Below are 15,614 nucleotides of genomic sequence, written 5' to 3'. Positions count from 1 at the left end.
CTGGACCTGGAGCTGAGCTGCGCCCTCCACAACTAAGACTGAAAGGACAACTTGAAGCTGAATGGCACCCTCCATAACTAAGATTGAAAGGACAACTTGACTTGGAAAAAAGTCCTGGAAATACACACTGCTGTTCCCCTTCCCCAGTTGAAAAAAATAATAGTAATAACCAGTTTCAAAGATAGAACATTAAAATAGCCGTTGGACTGTGGAACCACACTTAACTATGCAATTATTTAGAAAATTAAAAAAACAAAAACAAAAAACATACCACTTTGAAAGTATCTGAAGACAAGTAGCAGGAATATATTACGGTATTTTAGACCCAGAAACTAGTTCCAGGAATAAAAAATTTAAAGGCAGTCAAGAGATCTTATAATTATTTTCAAGGGTGTTCACTGGAAAATGAAGGTATTCAGAGCCACAACTATTGATGATTAAGCTAGAAAATTTCATGCCATTGTAAGTACATGATTTAAGGAGAAAACAAGTGGAGAAAATGTATGTAATCAACCTATGACATCAAATGAAAATTTTAGAACAAATGTTCATAATGTGCCATTTTTGCAATTACTTAACCCTTCCAAGGGGACTTCAAACCCAGTCCTTTGTGGCTTCAAGGGTTGCTTTTCTGTTCATAGAAACTTTTGTTGTACAATCTGGAACGAGCCTGATTTTACTTTAAGATTCTATGAACTAAGATATAAACAAGGCTCAATAGGAAATTTTGGATCTTAAAGAAAAGCTGAGAAATTTGGCTAAAAAAATTGGGCATACTGGAACAATTTTTACCAAAAGAATATGAGACAGTAAAGGAAATTGATTCAAAAGACGACAGTATCATTTTGAAAAGCTATATATGAAGCACAAGTGTGCAGTTCTTGTTAAACAATTGAGTGTGAGGCTATAATGTGAATTCATGTGCCAGGCTGATAAAAGTAGTTCCCTGGATTTTAAACTGACAGTGGTACTGTCTTATACTGAGTTGCACATGAAAGAGATTTTCTCCTTTAAAAATTGTATCAGAACCAGTGGGAGAAATAGACCAACCAAAGGGCATATGGAGTTTCATGCTTAGGAAGAACAAACATTGTAAATTTTGAAAAGCCTCCTCTGAGTAAGGTGTTATGGCAAAACAACCAAAAAACAAAAGAAGCAAAACCTTAAGGAAGTTAACAGTTTGCTATACTTTCTAGATTCCATTTACCAAAGAGAAATTTTGCTAAACTAATTTATAGTATGAAACCATGGTATCTAAGTAGATTAAATATTACCTTTGTGTTTCCCATGACTGGGCTGCCTTACAAAAACCCAGGAGCAGATAATTTTGGAATGGATGCTTTTCTTGGGCAGCTAATTTATTGGTATACCTTCAAATGATTAATAATAAGAGGTTCTGTGGATGGGGAGCCTATTAGGATCATGCAAATCAAAGGTTACTTAGATGTGTGAGGGAGCCAGGCAGGTAAGCAATGTGTGAAGGGCACAGAGAAAAGAATGGTAGGGACTGTGACAAACAGAGAATACACTGTCATCGCTCAGTTCCAACCAATTGCTGCCATGTGGGAATGGAAGCCCAGGATGACAGATCTTCTGATTATTCAAAAAAACCCGAGAAACCCAGACCTTCATATATGATATCCAGATTTTTACGTGAAATATCCTGAATTGTCAACATTGGCAACCAGTTATTTTATTTGTAACAGCTTATTATTACAGAGGCAGTATACACACATTGTAAAAAATAGAAAATGTAGGCCAACAACAAAACGTATCTTCACCAGAGATCACCACTCTTAACATCTTAGTGCATATCCTTTCAGATCTTTTTTCATCAATATATAGACATTTTAAAAACAAAATATGATTGCTCTGTATATATGGTTTTAGAACTGGCATTTTGTTAATGATTTTGACCTTTCCATCTTAGTAAATTTGTACCTCATCTAATCCTGTCCATATTAAAATTTTTCCAATTGACCCCAATTATCTTTTATAGCAACTTGTTTAAACCAATAAGGAATCCAGGACCATGTATTATATTGTTATTGTATACCTTAAATCTCTTTAATCTAGCAGTTTTGACTTTTTAAAAAAATCCACACTGACTTGCTGAAGAGAACTGGCCAGTTGCCCTGCAGAATGCCTCACCTCCTAAGATTTGTTTAGTTGCTTCCTCCCAGTGCCCTTTAGTTTGTCTCTCTATCCCCAGTATTTCCTGTAAACTGCAAGTTACATTTAATACTTCTTTTGGGGGTAGGGAGCAGCTAGAGTATATGCTAGGTTGGGTTGAGTTATGTATTTGCCTCACACCAGATTTGGTCTACTGGTTAAAGGTACTCAGACTCATTCCAGGAAACAAATGATGACAGTCTGATCCCTCCAACATGCAGTTACATTTCTGACCGTAAAACTGTAAACTCATAGTGTTACCTGGCAGTACATGAATATCCAGTTGTCCAGCAACCATTTTATCTGTGTTTTTCTTTTCGCAAGTCAAATTTCATTAGATTCTTCACACATAAAAAATATTTTAATAAACATGATCAGAATAAACATAACATGGAAAAAAGAAAATAATTACACAGCTTATATTGTTCATTTAGTGTATGCATAGTATGCATAGGTTATAACTATAGAGAATCACTGTTGTTATAACTTTCTGTCTCTGCAATTATAAACTAATGAAAATTTATGGATGAATTAACTATGGTTTTAACACCAACTTATAATCTTTGCAAGAATAAATAATTTTATTAAAGTTCGCAAAATGCTATTTTTCAAATTCTATCATTCTTTCTATATTTATTAACTGGTGTTTTTCCCTCCTCAACTAGGGTTCAAATCAATATTATGAAAAATAACTGCCAGTGGGCCAAGCTCAATGCATTTGGGGACAGGATTTAGCCTGTGGGCCTCCACCTTCTGATCTAAGGTCTAAGCAGACAAAGTCTCAGCTGTCATCTGTACCTTGCAGCATTAGGTCTTTTGTTTGTAACACTCAATTACTTTGCACTTGTTGACATGTTGCTTGTAATCTTCTCAAGGCATTTTATGTATTTGTCTCCCTGGCTAGACTGTGACATCCTCAAGGGCAGGGACTCTCCTGCAATATATTTCCTTTGTTTCTCCTAATGCGCTTTTAAAGGTACTTGGGCTACCACGAATTCTAATTAACCAAAAAAAGCATTAAAAATAACTCAGTGTTTTCATTACTGTTTCTTAGGATCCCTGGCTTTCCCACTAAAACTTTCCCTAAAATCTACCATAATGAAGTGCTTATCTCATTTACAGTTTACTAATGCTGTGGGAGACCCTGTGGTGGGGTGGAAGGGAAGGGGGAAAATAAGCTCTTAATTGGTCTTCAAAGTTGGAAGTCATTTTCTAGCCATATGACATTGGGTAAGTCCCATTATCACTCAGTTTCTATTTCTCCATTCAGTAAAATGAGGTGACTGGGTTATCTCTAAAATCACACCTCGCTTGGCTCTAAGTCTCTAGGATATAAACCTAACGGGTACCTTTTAGTATATTCCTGCTAACCCATTTCTCCCTATTGGATAGCACCCTGGCTCCCTTCATAAACATCAGCAGTATCCTTTCTAAGCTTAGGTGAAATCATACCCACAGTGGACAGAATTTGATGACTCTCGTACCATCAGTTAGACTGGTCTAATCTACACATCCCAGTAACAATTTGCTCATATTTCCAAGGTCAAACCTTGGTCCTTTACAACCAGAGCCAAGTCTGGATATTCTAAGGGCCCTATACAAGCAATTGTCAGAGCAGAGGCCCAGTCTTAGGTCTTCCTTGTTGCGAGGGAAGAGAGGACGGAGAGGGCTGAGATTGGTTGGACCCTCGTCCTTGTGGAGCCACACCTTTAGGGCTCTGATTGACCCCAGGCCAGCTGAGGGATGGGTCTAAAAAACAAAATGAAATAAAAAGATCCCTTAGCTCACTTGTTTTTTCCAATCCCTTTATCTCAGTCCTATTAGTCTCCTTCCCACTTTTTATTCCCTTCTGTACAGGTACAATCTCAAGGCGCTTATCCAACTGCCTGTATGTGCCTGGAATTAGCTCTTTTCCTACCTCCTCCTTGGCTGAGGACAGTCTCCAACTTCATTATAAATGGAATCTTACCATTTCCCTGGCCTTGAGAGCTCCAGATGGTGAAGGGGAAAACATCCCTAAGGAGTAAGGCAGAGAGAACCACCAGCAGCCTTATTCTTGATAAACCACATTCACGCCTATAGCAAATAGGGCTATTCAGAGCAAACAGCCAGTCTTCTGTAAGCCTGACCCCTGTCCTGTGACTCTAATCTAAAGAGACACAAAATGGATCCATAATTCTTCCATTTTCTCCCTTACCCCATCTCAGGCCTCGTGGCTGTTGATAAAAATCAGGTGGCGAGTTGCCAAATACAGTATACCTGCTGCTTTATCCTTGGCAGCACCGTATGACTCTTTCACTATCAACTGTAAATATTAAATACAGCTATTAAGGATGAGCAGTCTTCTAGTGAATAGGAAGAAGGGTGACTCTTGCTATGCAGGGTCCACTTGGGAGCCTGCCAATGGTGCTGGGGCTGCTATTCTGCCAGGGCCTGTCTTCCCTGGGCCAGTCCTCATCAGATGTTAGCACTGTTTTTCCTCAGGAAGGAGAAAACAGACCCAGTAGCAAGAAGCCTTGGGGAGCCCCCGAGCTGGGACAGGTGGGCATAGACCTGGAAAGGAATCAACCAGTCAGCAGCAGATAAGGTCAAAATCAGAGTAAGAAACAAAAGGTCAGAATAACAGTGGCCAAGATCCCCAAGAGTAAAGACAGAACCAAAGGGATGGATAGATATAAAGCTTCTCTGGATTTCCCAGGCCTGGAGCAACCTGGTAAGAAAATTTCCCAGTCAGTCTTTGCATTCACTTATTTAATAATAGTTCAGAAGAAGTAATCCCATCTGTAGAACAAGTAATTTAGTATCAGTACATTTATCCCTCCAAAGTGCATTCCCTCCTCTGGCAGTCAGTGGTATGAATCTGAACTCTTACTCTCACTCAGAGGTCTCTTCTATGCAATTCCCAGGTTGGCTGGCATGGTCATCTTAGAATAACCCCTAAATAGGAATTTCTGTTCTCAGGAGTCATCATTTCCAGTATGACACTCTCTAAGTGACAGAAAATGAGGACTAAGAATCCAAGATTATCAGATTAATTTGCTTAAAACCAGTTTACCTAGAGAAAATCTAAAATATTTATCAAATCTGCAGCATTTTCAAAAGGATTTAGCGAATTCACCCGTTCACTTTTTATTGCTGTTGTCTGTATAACCTTGAATTGTTAGTCACCTGAATATGCCACAGACCTGTTCATTTGTTTAGAATATATCAGCATTTTAACAGCAGGGATGTAGAAGTTAGACCAAAGCATAAAATCACATTGAGCTCTATTACATTTTTTCAAGGCATCTAATTTGTAAAGGAATATTGGATTAAGAAACACAAGAAATGATACACGAAACGTCTGTACCAATTATATTTATTGCTAGAAACTTTAAGCTTTTTAAAAAAGTGTCTGAAAAGTAGATAACATAGAAAGAGATATCCAAAAAGGTAGGAAGCAATCTCATCATTTGCAAAGTGCTGCAAATTTGATAAATTTATGTTGTTGATAACTTAGTACTCTTGGATGAATAGATATAAATCCTTGAAATACCCAAAGCATGACACAAAAGAATACACCTAGATGGCTAAAAAAATACCCAAAAGGAATTGGAGCTTTTGGCAAAGTGGTCATTAAGTGGAGGAAATTTTAAGCACACAAGTTTTCAGTGAATTGGTTTTAAGAGATCTAGTTTTAGGTGAATACATTTCAGCCAAAGAACCAAGTCAAAGTGTTTGGCCCCTCTGGCTCCCCAGAACCTCAGAGTTTAGAAGTTGCAGTGGATGTAACCCTGGATCCCTCTGAAAGGTGGCAGCTCTGGAGTGGTGCTAGAGAACCAAGTGTAAGAATGACCTGAGAAGAAGGGAGTGAATGTGAGTGCGCGAGAGCGCGCGCGCGAGTGTGAGTGTGTGTGTGTGTGTGTGTGTGTGTGACTGTGCCCATGGCTGCATATACTGGGTTGGAGGGCTCAGTGCACTTCACATGGGAGTGTGGGTAGCCTACCAAGACGTCTCCCCCAGCAACTCCACACCGAGAGACCCACTCATTACCTCCTCCCCGACCTGAGGAAAAGAGGAACCCAGTCCAGGCACCCAGCTAGTCTCCCCAGGCCCACATGAGTCCCTGAGAAACAGGCAATACAGGCAGCAGACCCCCCCAGAGCTGGTCTCCATTCCCAGCCGAGGGGTGAGCAGCTCTCCTACTCTTTAGAGAGTAGATAGCCAAGAAATAACTCTTTAATAAGGTACACCTCTTCATCCAGATATAGAAATAAGATGCTGCGGTGCGGTAAGAACCTGGCGGACCCCTTATCTGACCCATGTGCGGAGTACAAAAGAGTCAGGAGCGCCACGCTGTCCTTGCTTCCTCTGATCCAGAGCTAGAACATTGCTTGATGTATACACAAATATATACTGGAGATATAGACTAGAATCAGACCTTAGAATGTACGGAACCCTGCCTGTGTGTGCCTGAGTATACGTCACAGCACAGGCTGCACATGTGGAAAGAAGGCCAGTCCTCCTCCTCCTCCACAATCCATTTGGAATGTCATGATCTTTGGGTCTCTGGCCCTTGGGGCCGTCCCCAGAGGACTCTCCACCAGGCCTGAAGAGTACATCCGTTGCCTCGGCTGGCCTCAGAGGGGCCCATTGGCCAGAGGAATTTGTCAACAGTGGTGATGGCAGCACCGGTGACTGCAGCTCAAATATAGTTGGCAGGGGGCTGTCGAGCACTGAGCCGCTGCATGTGACAGCCGTGGCAGAGCAAGTGCCCATCCAGAGGGAAGCAGCAGCAGCCTTCCTCATCACTCAGCTGCATCCGGCAGTCCTAGGGAAGAAGGACACTAGTTCACCTCAGCCCGGGCCCCTCAGGCATCCTGGGAGCCTGCTCTGCTCAACACCAGACTCCTAAGAAAGGGTGTGGGGTTGGAAGGGATGGACTCCCAGAAGAGAAACCTGAGAAAATACCTCAGCTGGACACCAGGTGTCGCTGTTACAGCAGAAATAATGAGACAGGCTTCCATTTCCAGCAGATACCAGGAGGCCCTATAGTTTTAGAAGTCTTGACTCTGGGAAGCCAGGTTCAGAAAGGACTAAACAACCAGGACCAGAGAGAGTGGCTGGAGGATGAGAAAGAGACTGGAGATGGGTCAGAGCACCTTCCTGCTGTTCCATGCCCCATACCTCTCCTATAGATTCCTGCAGTTCTAGGATTTGACTCCTCCCCTGGCCCCATTCCAACTCTCCTCCAGGAGCCCTGGCCCCCAACACTCACCTCACAGTGGTAGCACTCAAAGTGGTAATCTCGGTCCATGGATATCACCCTCACAATGTCCTCACAGCCCTGAAATAACATAGACCCCCATGGAAATGAGAGCAGCAGGACAACCCCAACTCCCCCCTCCCCAGCACAGGCCCCACCCCCACCCAATGGAAAGATCATACAAAGGCTTCCACAGCCTCTCTGCAATCATCTGTAGGTTTCAGAGGCCTTTGCCAATCTTACTGGGCTCCCCCCTTCCCTTCCTTGGCTGCAGGGGCGCTGACCTTAACTACCTGTCCCAACCGTGGGGGAAGCAGAGGGAAGGGAAAGGGGCAGGCAGCATAAATACAGTAGGCTCAGCTGGCGACAAGGAGCTCCATACAGGGTCTGGCCTTTTTCTGACTTCTCTCCCTAGGTACACCCTCAGTACACAACATAAACGATTTCTAAACCCTTCCTACCAGCCCGGAGGATTCTTCCCACCTTCTTCCAGCCCTTACATCTGGGATCTGATGACCCTGACATCAAAAGAAAGTCTCTTCTTCTGGACTGAGAGAGAAGAGATGGAGCCTGGGCCCAGTGAGGCTGTCAGACATGTCCAGGCCCGGATGTTAGGGTCAGGGCAGTGACCCTGAGAGCAGAGTCACACGGGAATCTTCACAGAGTACATTCCTCAGCACCACCGTCTCCGGAGGGAGGCCAGGCAGCATGTCCCCAGCCCTTCCCCAGAGGCAGCAGCAGTGGCTGCCCTGCAGGAGAACCCAGACTCACTGACCTCTGAGGGGAGGATAGGTTGGCCACAGGCTGCACACTTAGGAGCATAATTTCTGAAAGAGAGAGGGCAGAGATGAGCTGAGGTTAGCAAATCCCGGAGCCCTGATCTACACCACAGCCCAAGAGGTGGACTCACTTGTGGTAGTCGGTGACGCAGTACACCTGGTTGGAGAAGTCCACTGTGAAGGGGATGCCGTCCAGGCACTTGTTGCACACGATGCATCGGAAGCAGCCTGGGTGGTAGGACTTCCCCATTGCCTGCAGGATCTGGCTCGTGGAGTGGGGGGAGAGTCAGTCTCCCTCTAGGCCTGGCTCTCCAGCTACACATGTTCCCTGCTGCTCCCATGAAACTCATCCAACCCCCTGCTATGTTCCCAGAACCGTGGAATCTGAGGGGACCAGGGAGTCTTCAAATGGAGGCAGAAACCCTGAAAAAGGTCTTCGAGAGAACTTAGGCTAGTGGTTCTCAGCCCGGGCTACACAGTAAGATCGTCTGGGGCGCTTTCAAAGCCCAGCAAAGCCTGGGTCCCACCCCATGAGTATTCATCAGTCTCTGGGGATGATGACCTAGGCATCGGTTTTTTGGCTTTACTTCTTCCCAGGTGAACTGCGGGGCTGCCAGGCTGAGAACCACTGAGCTGATCCAATCCCTCTTTCTTACAGAAAAGAAAACTGAGTTCCAACTCAGTAGCAGAAAGGGGATTAAGACCCAGAACCCCACACTCCTAGGTTAGGTGGAGAGCCAGGCTGTGCCTGCAGAGTTAGGGAGAAGGCAGATCACAGGACTAGGGATGGCAGGATTAGAAATCAGGATTCGATCCCAGAGGCAGAGGGAAGCCACTGTAAATAATTGTTCTGGGAAGAACGGGATGAAAGTGATTCATCTGGTGACAGGTGTCCCCCCCTGCCATTTTCTCTTGATTCCACCCCTCAGCCCGTCAGCCTCACAGAGTCTCTGCTGAAGACATTTTGCTTACCTTCTCCAAAATCAAGTGACCGCAGACACAGCATTTCTCAGCTGCCTCCTGAAACCCTGAAAACTAGGGACCAAGGGAGGATGTTACAAGATGCGAATGACCCCAGTGGGCCACCAACAAGGGGGTCCTAGAGTGGGAGCCAATTCCAAGCCCAGGGACACCTCTCACTCACCAGATAATCTTCCTCACAGTAGACAGAGCCGTTAACACTGTAGAAAGCCTTGCAGCGCAAAGTTCGCCCTAGAAGCAGCAGAGAAAGGGCTGGAGCCTATTCCAGGGTTCAGGAACAGGGCTTCCCCACTCTGGGGCCCATGACGTCCAACGTTGCACGATGCATTTAAATCTGGACTTTAGTGCTTATCCTCCTCACTGCTGTGTGTTCTCCCTCACCACACAAAATCTCCATCAGACACAATTCCAACTTGCTCATTACTGCCAACTTCCCCTCTCCTCTGTGCACTGCTCCTCCAGCTTCTGTCTCCCCAACAGTTTTCTACGTTCCTGCCCTAAAGGAGTGCCTTACTCTCCAGTGCCTGGTGCATGGGAAGCCACCTGGGAAAGCAAAGCCAACCACAGGCTGGAGTAGATGGCAAAGGAGCTCTGAACAAGGTACTGTACAATGTGTGTCGAGACTATCACATTGTCACAGGCCTTGCCCTCTGGGACCTTTCAACCTAGGAACCTCTGCCTGAGCATAGCTATCCTGCTCGTCTAGCCCTGTCTGTCTCCTTCCATGGGTAGGCTCCATGGAAGCCAGAACCTGTTGGAGATACTGCTGGGGACAAAGTGCTTTGTTTGGGAGCTAAGTGTGTCCCCTTTCCTGCTGCACTAGGCTGCTTCCCCAATTCTTAGAGGGGTCAGAGGCTGCCCAGGATCTTCTGAGCAGACAAGGAAGGGCCATTCCTCACGTAACCAACACCCAGGAACTGCTCCAGGGCACCAAAATTGCCACGGATGGGGGAGGAGTAAGACCAGGCAGAGAATGGGCAATTTTCCCACTTCTGCCCGCTTCTCATCAAAATCACCACTTCCAGCTCTGCCCAGTGGTTTAGAAAAGGCTGCTTAGAAACTCCTGAAACACAGGGGAGTCGAGAAGAAAAAAGAGGCATACCCGGAAGAGGCCCTATAAACAGAAGGACAGACAAACAGATGAACCTAAAGAGAACCAGGCAGGGGCTGGGGGGTGAGAGAAAAGCTGAGTGCTAAAGTCAGACAGGCAGAGACAGGAGATTAAAGGTTTAGAAAAGGAATCAGAGAGGGGAAGCAGTGGGGAGGGCTGGGGAGTTAAAGCCTCTGGGAGCAGGTCCCCCTCCCCCCCCAGGGCCTTGGGCCTCCTGAGCTAACAGCAGGCATTCCTGGAGCGTGATGTCATCAGCTTGGCATGGCCCGGTGGCCTGCACTCTAGAGAGGTGGCTGAACTCTGACCAGCCAAGAGAAAACCCCCTTCTCTGCCCCCCACAGCTCCCTACTCCCCCAGCCCAACCCCCGCCCTTCCCACATTCCAGTCTTTCACTGTCGCCCCAGGCAACTCGGCTGCCCAAGACCAAACCCCACCAAAGAGAGGCTGGAGGGCTGGGCGGGAGTCCAGGCTGGGCAAGCAGGGAGGCAGAAGAAAGAGGGAGGAACAGAGGGGAGGAAAGAGGCTGAACAGAGGGAAGACTGACTCCAGAAAGCAGACCCAAAATGGGAGCAGGAGAGTCAGGTAGAGCATAGAGAAGGGAGGGCAGCAGTGGAAGTCCAGACACATGGTGGGGACAGCTGCTCTGTGAGCAAATGAAGAGGCACAAGCTCTGCTCCTGTTTCCCTAGGCACATGTGAGCGTGTACGTGTGTGGGGAGTGATTGAGGCCTCCAGTCCTGGTGCAGGTGTGGGGGCAGCACTCACCACAGGAGCAGCAGACAAAGCACTGGGTGTGGTAGAGGCTGTCCAGGGCCTGGCAGGCATTGCTTTGCCCATAGATGCCTTTGTTGCACTTGATACAGGTGCCTGAGGGGAGAGAAGATGTTAGTGTCACACCCCACTCCCCCAGCTCAAAACCAGACTCTGTGTCTTTCCTGACTGCTTTTTCCCGATTGTGCCAGGGGACCACCAGTCAGAGCCTCCCTTTGATGGACTCCCTTCTGGGAAAAGAGGATAATGAGAAATGGGATGCAGCAAGGTCTTGGTGGGCAGATCCATTCTTGTTTATTGATTAATCTACAAATATTTTCTGAGCATCTATTTTGGGCCTAGCAAAAATATTTTGCCTGATACTATGGAAAACTAGAGGAAAGTCAAAGATACGGTCCCTGGCCTTCCAAATACTCATTTTCTATTGGGGAGAAAAGACGAAACAGGCAAAGTATGATTCCTGTGGCCCTGTGTGGGACAAAAAGTCAGAGATGCCAGTCCATAAGGGCCCAGCAGCAGACTCATAATAACTCCCTACAGAAAGCCTCTCTGGGACCTGTTTCCCCATCTGTAAAACGAGCTGCTATTCAGCTACAGAACGACTTCTCACTGCTCTGCTCCTCCAGGCTTCCAGGGATGGAAAGAGGATCTGGCTCAGCAGTGCGCCTTGTGCAGAGGGGACCATGTGAGCATGACTCCTGTGGGGAGGTGGCTGCTATGAGAATGCAGGGTGTGTTTCCAAGAGGGTTGCATAGGAAGAGGGGGAAGGGTGGGAGAACCCCTAATGTCTTCCTGTCATCTTCTACCATGGGAGGAGGGACAGAGCTGAACTGCTCTTCCTGGACATTCCCCTTAAAATACATACACCTGGCTTTGGCACCAGCCTTTCCTGGGTGTGTTCATCCCTCCCTCCACTCCCCAATTCCAGGCCCATGAGTGAGGGCAAGGGCCTGTCTTTGGGGAGCAGATCCCAACGGGCCCGCCTCACCCTGCCCCACCTCTCCCCCTCACACTGCCACACTCCTTGCCTGTTGGGGCCCATCCCAGCCTTTGCCCAGGGGCTGGGGAGCCCATGCAGCAGCTGCAGCAACTGATGGGCCCAGGCCTGTCCTGCTCCCACCCTCTGGCAGCTGGGCAAGGCTGTATGTAGCTAAGGAAGAAGGCCCCTACTGGGGGCAGGAGGAGGAAGGTACAGTGAGGCTGGCAACCTGACCCCCAGGGGAAAGAGGCCCCCACCCCTGGGGGCAAAGTGTGGCCTCATGGAAGTGTAGATCTGCCCCAAGCTTGCCATGCCAGGGGGCCCTGTCAGAGCCATTTCTTTGGGAAGCTTTGAACATTATAGGAAGACAAGAGCAAATTGCTCAGGCATGTCCGCCTCACCTCCTCTAACCCGGGATATCCACACCTAGGTTCTTCCTGCCATTTTATTGCACTCTCTCTGAGCTCTTTTTTCTTTTTGGCTCTGATGGCTTAGCCAAAGAGACTTCTTTCCACCAACAGCCATTTCTCCTGGGCCTCAAAAGGAAACTGAAAAAAGGATCCTGTTACTTAGTCTCCCTTGAGCAGAAAGCATCATCTGCTCCGGGCTTTCCCCTCTAAGGGTAGAGGGAAAAGGATGGTGGTATTGGATTGAACTTAGCAGGGCTGTTTCAGCCTGCAGCCCTGCTACCTCTTTACCTCCTCAACTTCCCTCCCTGGCTGAGTTTCCCTCTCTATTCACATTTCTAGAGGTCAAGAGCATGGGGTCCATCCAGGGCAGGAACATGGTTGGTGACAAAGGTGAGGAGATACCTGGAAAACTGAAGAAGCCCATAGCCCTGGGGGTGAGCCCTCCGCTTCTTTCTGTTCTTCCTCCCACAGTGATTGGTATTTCTTTATATATGATGTGGTGCCTGTGGGTCTTGGCTAAAAGATATTTCAAGACCCCAATATTCCCCTCCCCGCATAGCTGAGATATAATCAGTACTTCTCAAAGGTAATGGCATGTGGGAGAGAGCATATGACTAGGTGTCCTTAACAGCCACAAAAAAAAGGCTAATTCTAGCCTGAATTCTGGGCAAGTTATGGCCAGAACTGAATGCCAGATGCTTTCTGGCAGTTCCACAACGGTGTTATCCATCCAGGGGCGATGGTGTCCTGGTAGTCATGGCTTCTGCCCTGACTTCCAGAGGATGGGAAAAATAGAAGCTGACACCACCAAGTCTCCGCTTAAATGCCCACGCACACACTGAGCCCGCAGGACTGGAGCGAGCCAGCAGAAGGGTCCCTGCTTTCCGTTCCAGGGCGCTTCGTCCTCCCTCCCAGGCAGCATTTACCCAACCACCGCCACCACTCGGCGCGTGTTAGGAAGCAGCCCCCCCCTCCCTTCCGCCGCACCCCACCCCTCTGCCCAGCGCCAGGCGGCCGGCCCCGCCCGCGGGCACCTGGAGCGCCGGGACAGGAGCCGGCACGCACGCGGCCGGCCCGCCCCGACCCCCCCGCGCATTCCCCGAATTCCTGCGGGCGGAGCCTGGGCCGGGGTGGGGGCGCAGCGCGCAGAAGCCTGCTGGGGCACCGCCGCCAAGGGGGGAGCAAGATGGGGGATGCTATCACTGCCCCTAGGTCCCCTCCCTACGAGGCCTGCTACCGCGAAAAACCGAGGCTCTAAGCTTGGGGAGCTGGGATTCACGAGATAATCAAGTTAGAATTGAGCAGAAATAAGGAGCACCCTAGTCCAGTTGAAATCCAGTGGGAAGGGAAATCCTTCTGGCCTCAATAGCGTCGCGTCTCCGCCTCCGACCTCCCTGCACCGGCAATGTGGACCGTCGGGGAAGTGAGGAACAGAATGTGGTGACGGGTCCCTTCCTGTCCCTAACCACTTTTCTTACTCACCGAAGTAGTCCTCTCTCGCCTCCGGCTCCCGCATCCGGGTCCGGGGGGCCTCCGGAACGAACGGACCCGGCGACTCCTCGAGACCCGACGGCTCAATCCCCGACGGTTCCCCACGGGCGCCGACCTCTCGCCCACCGGTGCCCACCGTCAGGCGCAGCAACGCTGTTAGCTCATCCTGGTATCGGGTGCCCGCAGCGCAGTCCCCGTAGCCGGTCACCGAGTGTCGTCCGGGTTGCGCCCCTCGTCTCTCCAAGGGCCCTGCCGCTCCCACTCCAGCCCCGGCTAGAGTTCCGGGGCTGCCCAGGGCCGGAGGATACGAGTGGCGGCTTTCCTGGCAGCCGAACCCCGCGGGCCGATGAGCGCACAGTCGGTCCAGGGCAGCATGGAGCTCCGGGTACGCGGAAGGCATCCCTCCAGAAGAATAGCCCGCCGGAGCCCCCGCCAGGGGTGGGCCAAAGAGACATGGCCCGGCGGGCAGGGGACTACCGTGGCGCTGGTCGTAGCCCATGCTGATGCCGCTGGTACGATTGCTGCAGGGTCGGCTACCTCCGGCTCCGCCAGCCCCCGCCCCGTCCAGCAGCAGGCTGCCTCGGGGGCTGGACGGCTTGCTCGCGTCGCTGGCTGAGCTACTGGCGAAACTGGAGCGGGGGCTTAGGGCTGGGGCCGTGGTCTCCAGCCGAAAGTCGGGGGGCAATGACTGAGGTAGAGGCAAGGCCCGGGTGGGAGGTGGGCCCCCGGGAAAGGAGCCTTCATAGCGCTGCGCCTCAAAGGAGCCGCGCGGGTTCCGCTCAGCGTCCAGGGGGCCTTGCTCCCGGGCTGGCTCCAGCGGCTCATCCCCAGGTCCTCCAGTAGCTCCACGGGGCCCTGATTTCCTAGGTCCCCCCGACCCACTCAGGCGCCCCTTGCCCGACCCGGGGGTCCCATCAGACCCAGAGCGGCTAGATTCACCCTTTCTGCGGCCGAACTTAGCGCTGCCGGAGTCCGAGAGTCTTAACTTCTCCAGCAGGCGACTGGCTTTCTCCCCTAACCGCTCCATGCCCTCGGACCTGGGGCGTCCAGCCCCCTCCCCGCCCGGCACCCTGCAGCGTCTCGGCGGCCGCTTCTTTCCTTGCTGCCGGACTCCGGTTCCCAAGGGGCACAGGGTAAGCACACAGGTTTAGCCAGCGGCCCGGATGCCCAGCGCCAGTAATCCCACAGCATCCCCCAGCGTGAGGGGCTACGTCCCCCCGCGCATCAGGAGTTAAGCAGGTCTACAAGGGCCTACAGCGCGGCTGTCCCGTCCGCAGGTCAATCTGTTCACGCGTCGACTTGCCCCGCCGCCCGACTCTGCTCGGCCCCCGCCCCGCTCACTCTCACACTCAGCACCGACCAAACTCCTCTCCCAAACTTTTGTCTGCCTGGCCGGATCTACTTTCCCGGAGAGGCGGAGCGCCGGCTGCGAGAGGAACGAGGGTGTCTGCGCAGGGATCTCTGGTTCGCTGAAGGGGGCGGCGGGAGCTGGTGCTAACTGTCCTGGAGGTGGAGATCCACCGACTGAAGAGAGGAGGGCAAGTTTGGGCAGCGGCTACTACGTCACTCAAGAATTGGGACAGGAAAGTTTTTTTTTGGGGGGGGGACTCTTTGTTTGCAGTTGGAATGCGCGGAGGGGCACCGTGGAAGGTCGCGGTCGGCACGGGGACGACGCT

At 49.8% G+C, this 15,614-nt stretch overlaps 1 protein-coding gene across 1 annotated transcript; it reads right to left on the bottom strand.

Annotated features, from left to right (window-relative positions):
* Positions 1-5,514: 5,514 nt before the first annotated feature.
* On the bottom strand, positions 5,515-15,292 carry AJUBA (ajuba LIM protein). The gene is made up of 8 exons (XM_088797038.1): positions 13,930-15,292; positions 11,053-11,154; positions 9,341-9,408; positions 9,169-9,231; positions 8,328-8,458; positions 8,193-8,244; positions 7,430-7,498; positions 5,515-6,982 (listed from the first exon to the last, which is right to left on the bottom strand). The coding sequence occupies exons 1-8, from the start codon at positions 14,963-14,965 to the stop codon at positions 6,857-6,859; spliced, it is 1,647 nt and encodes a 548-aa protein (XP_088653164.1). The 5' UTR covers positions 14,966-15,292; the 3' UTR covers positions 5,515-6,856.
* Positions 15,293-15,614: the final 322 nt, after the last annotated feature.

Source organism: Rhinolophus sinicus, chromosome 3 (genome assembly GCF_057876585.1).
Source record: "Rhinolophus sinicus isolate RSI-liver-muscle chromosome 3, RSI-T2T, whole genome shotgun sequence".
Lineage (NCBI taxonomy): Eukaryota > Metazoa > Chordata > Mammalia > Chiroptera > Rhinolophidae > Rhinolophus > Rhinolophus sinicus.
This window is presented reverse-complemented; position numbering and strand designations above follow the sequence as displayed.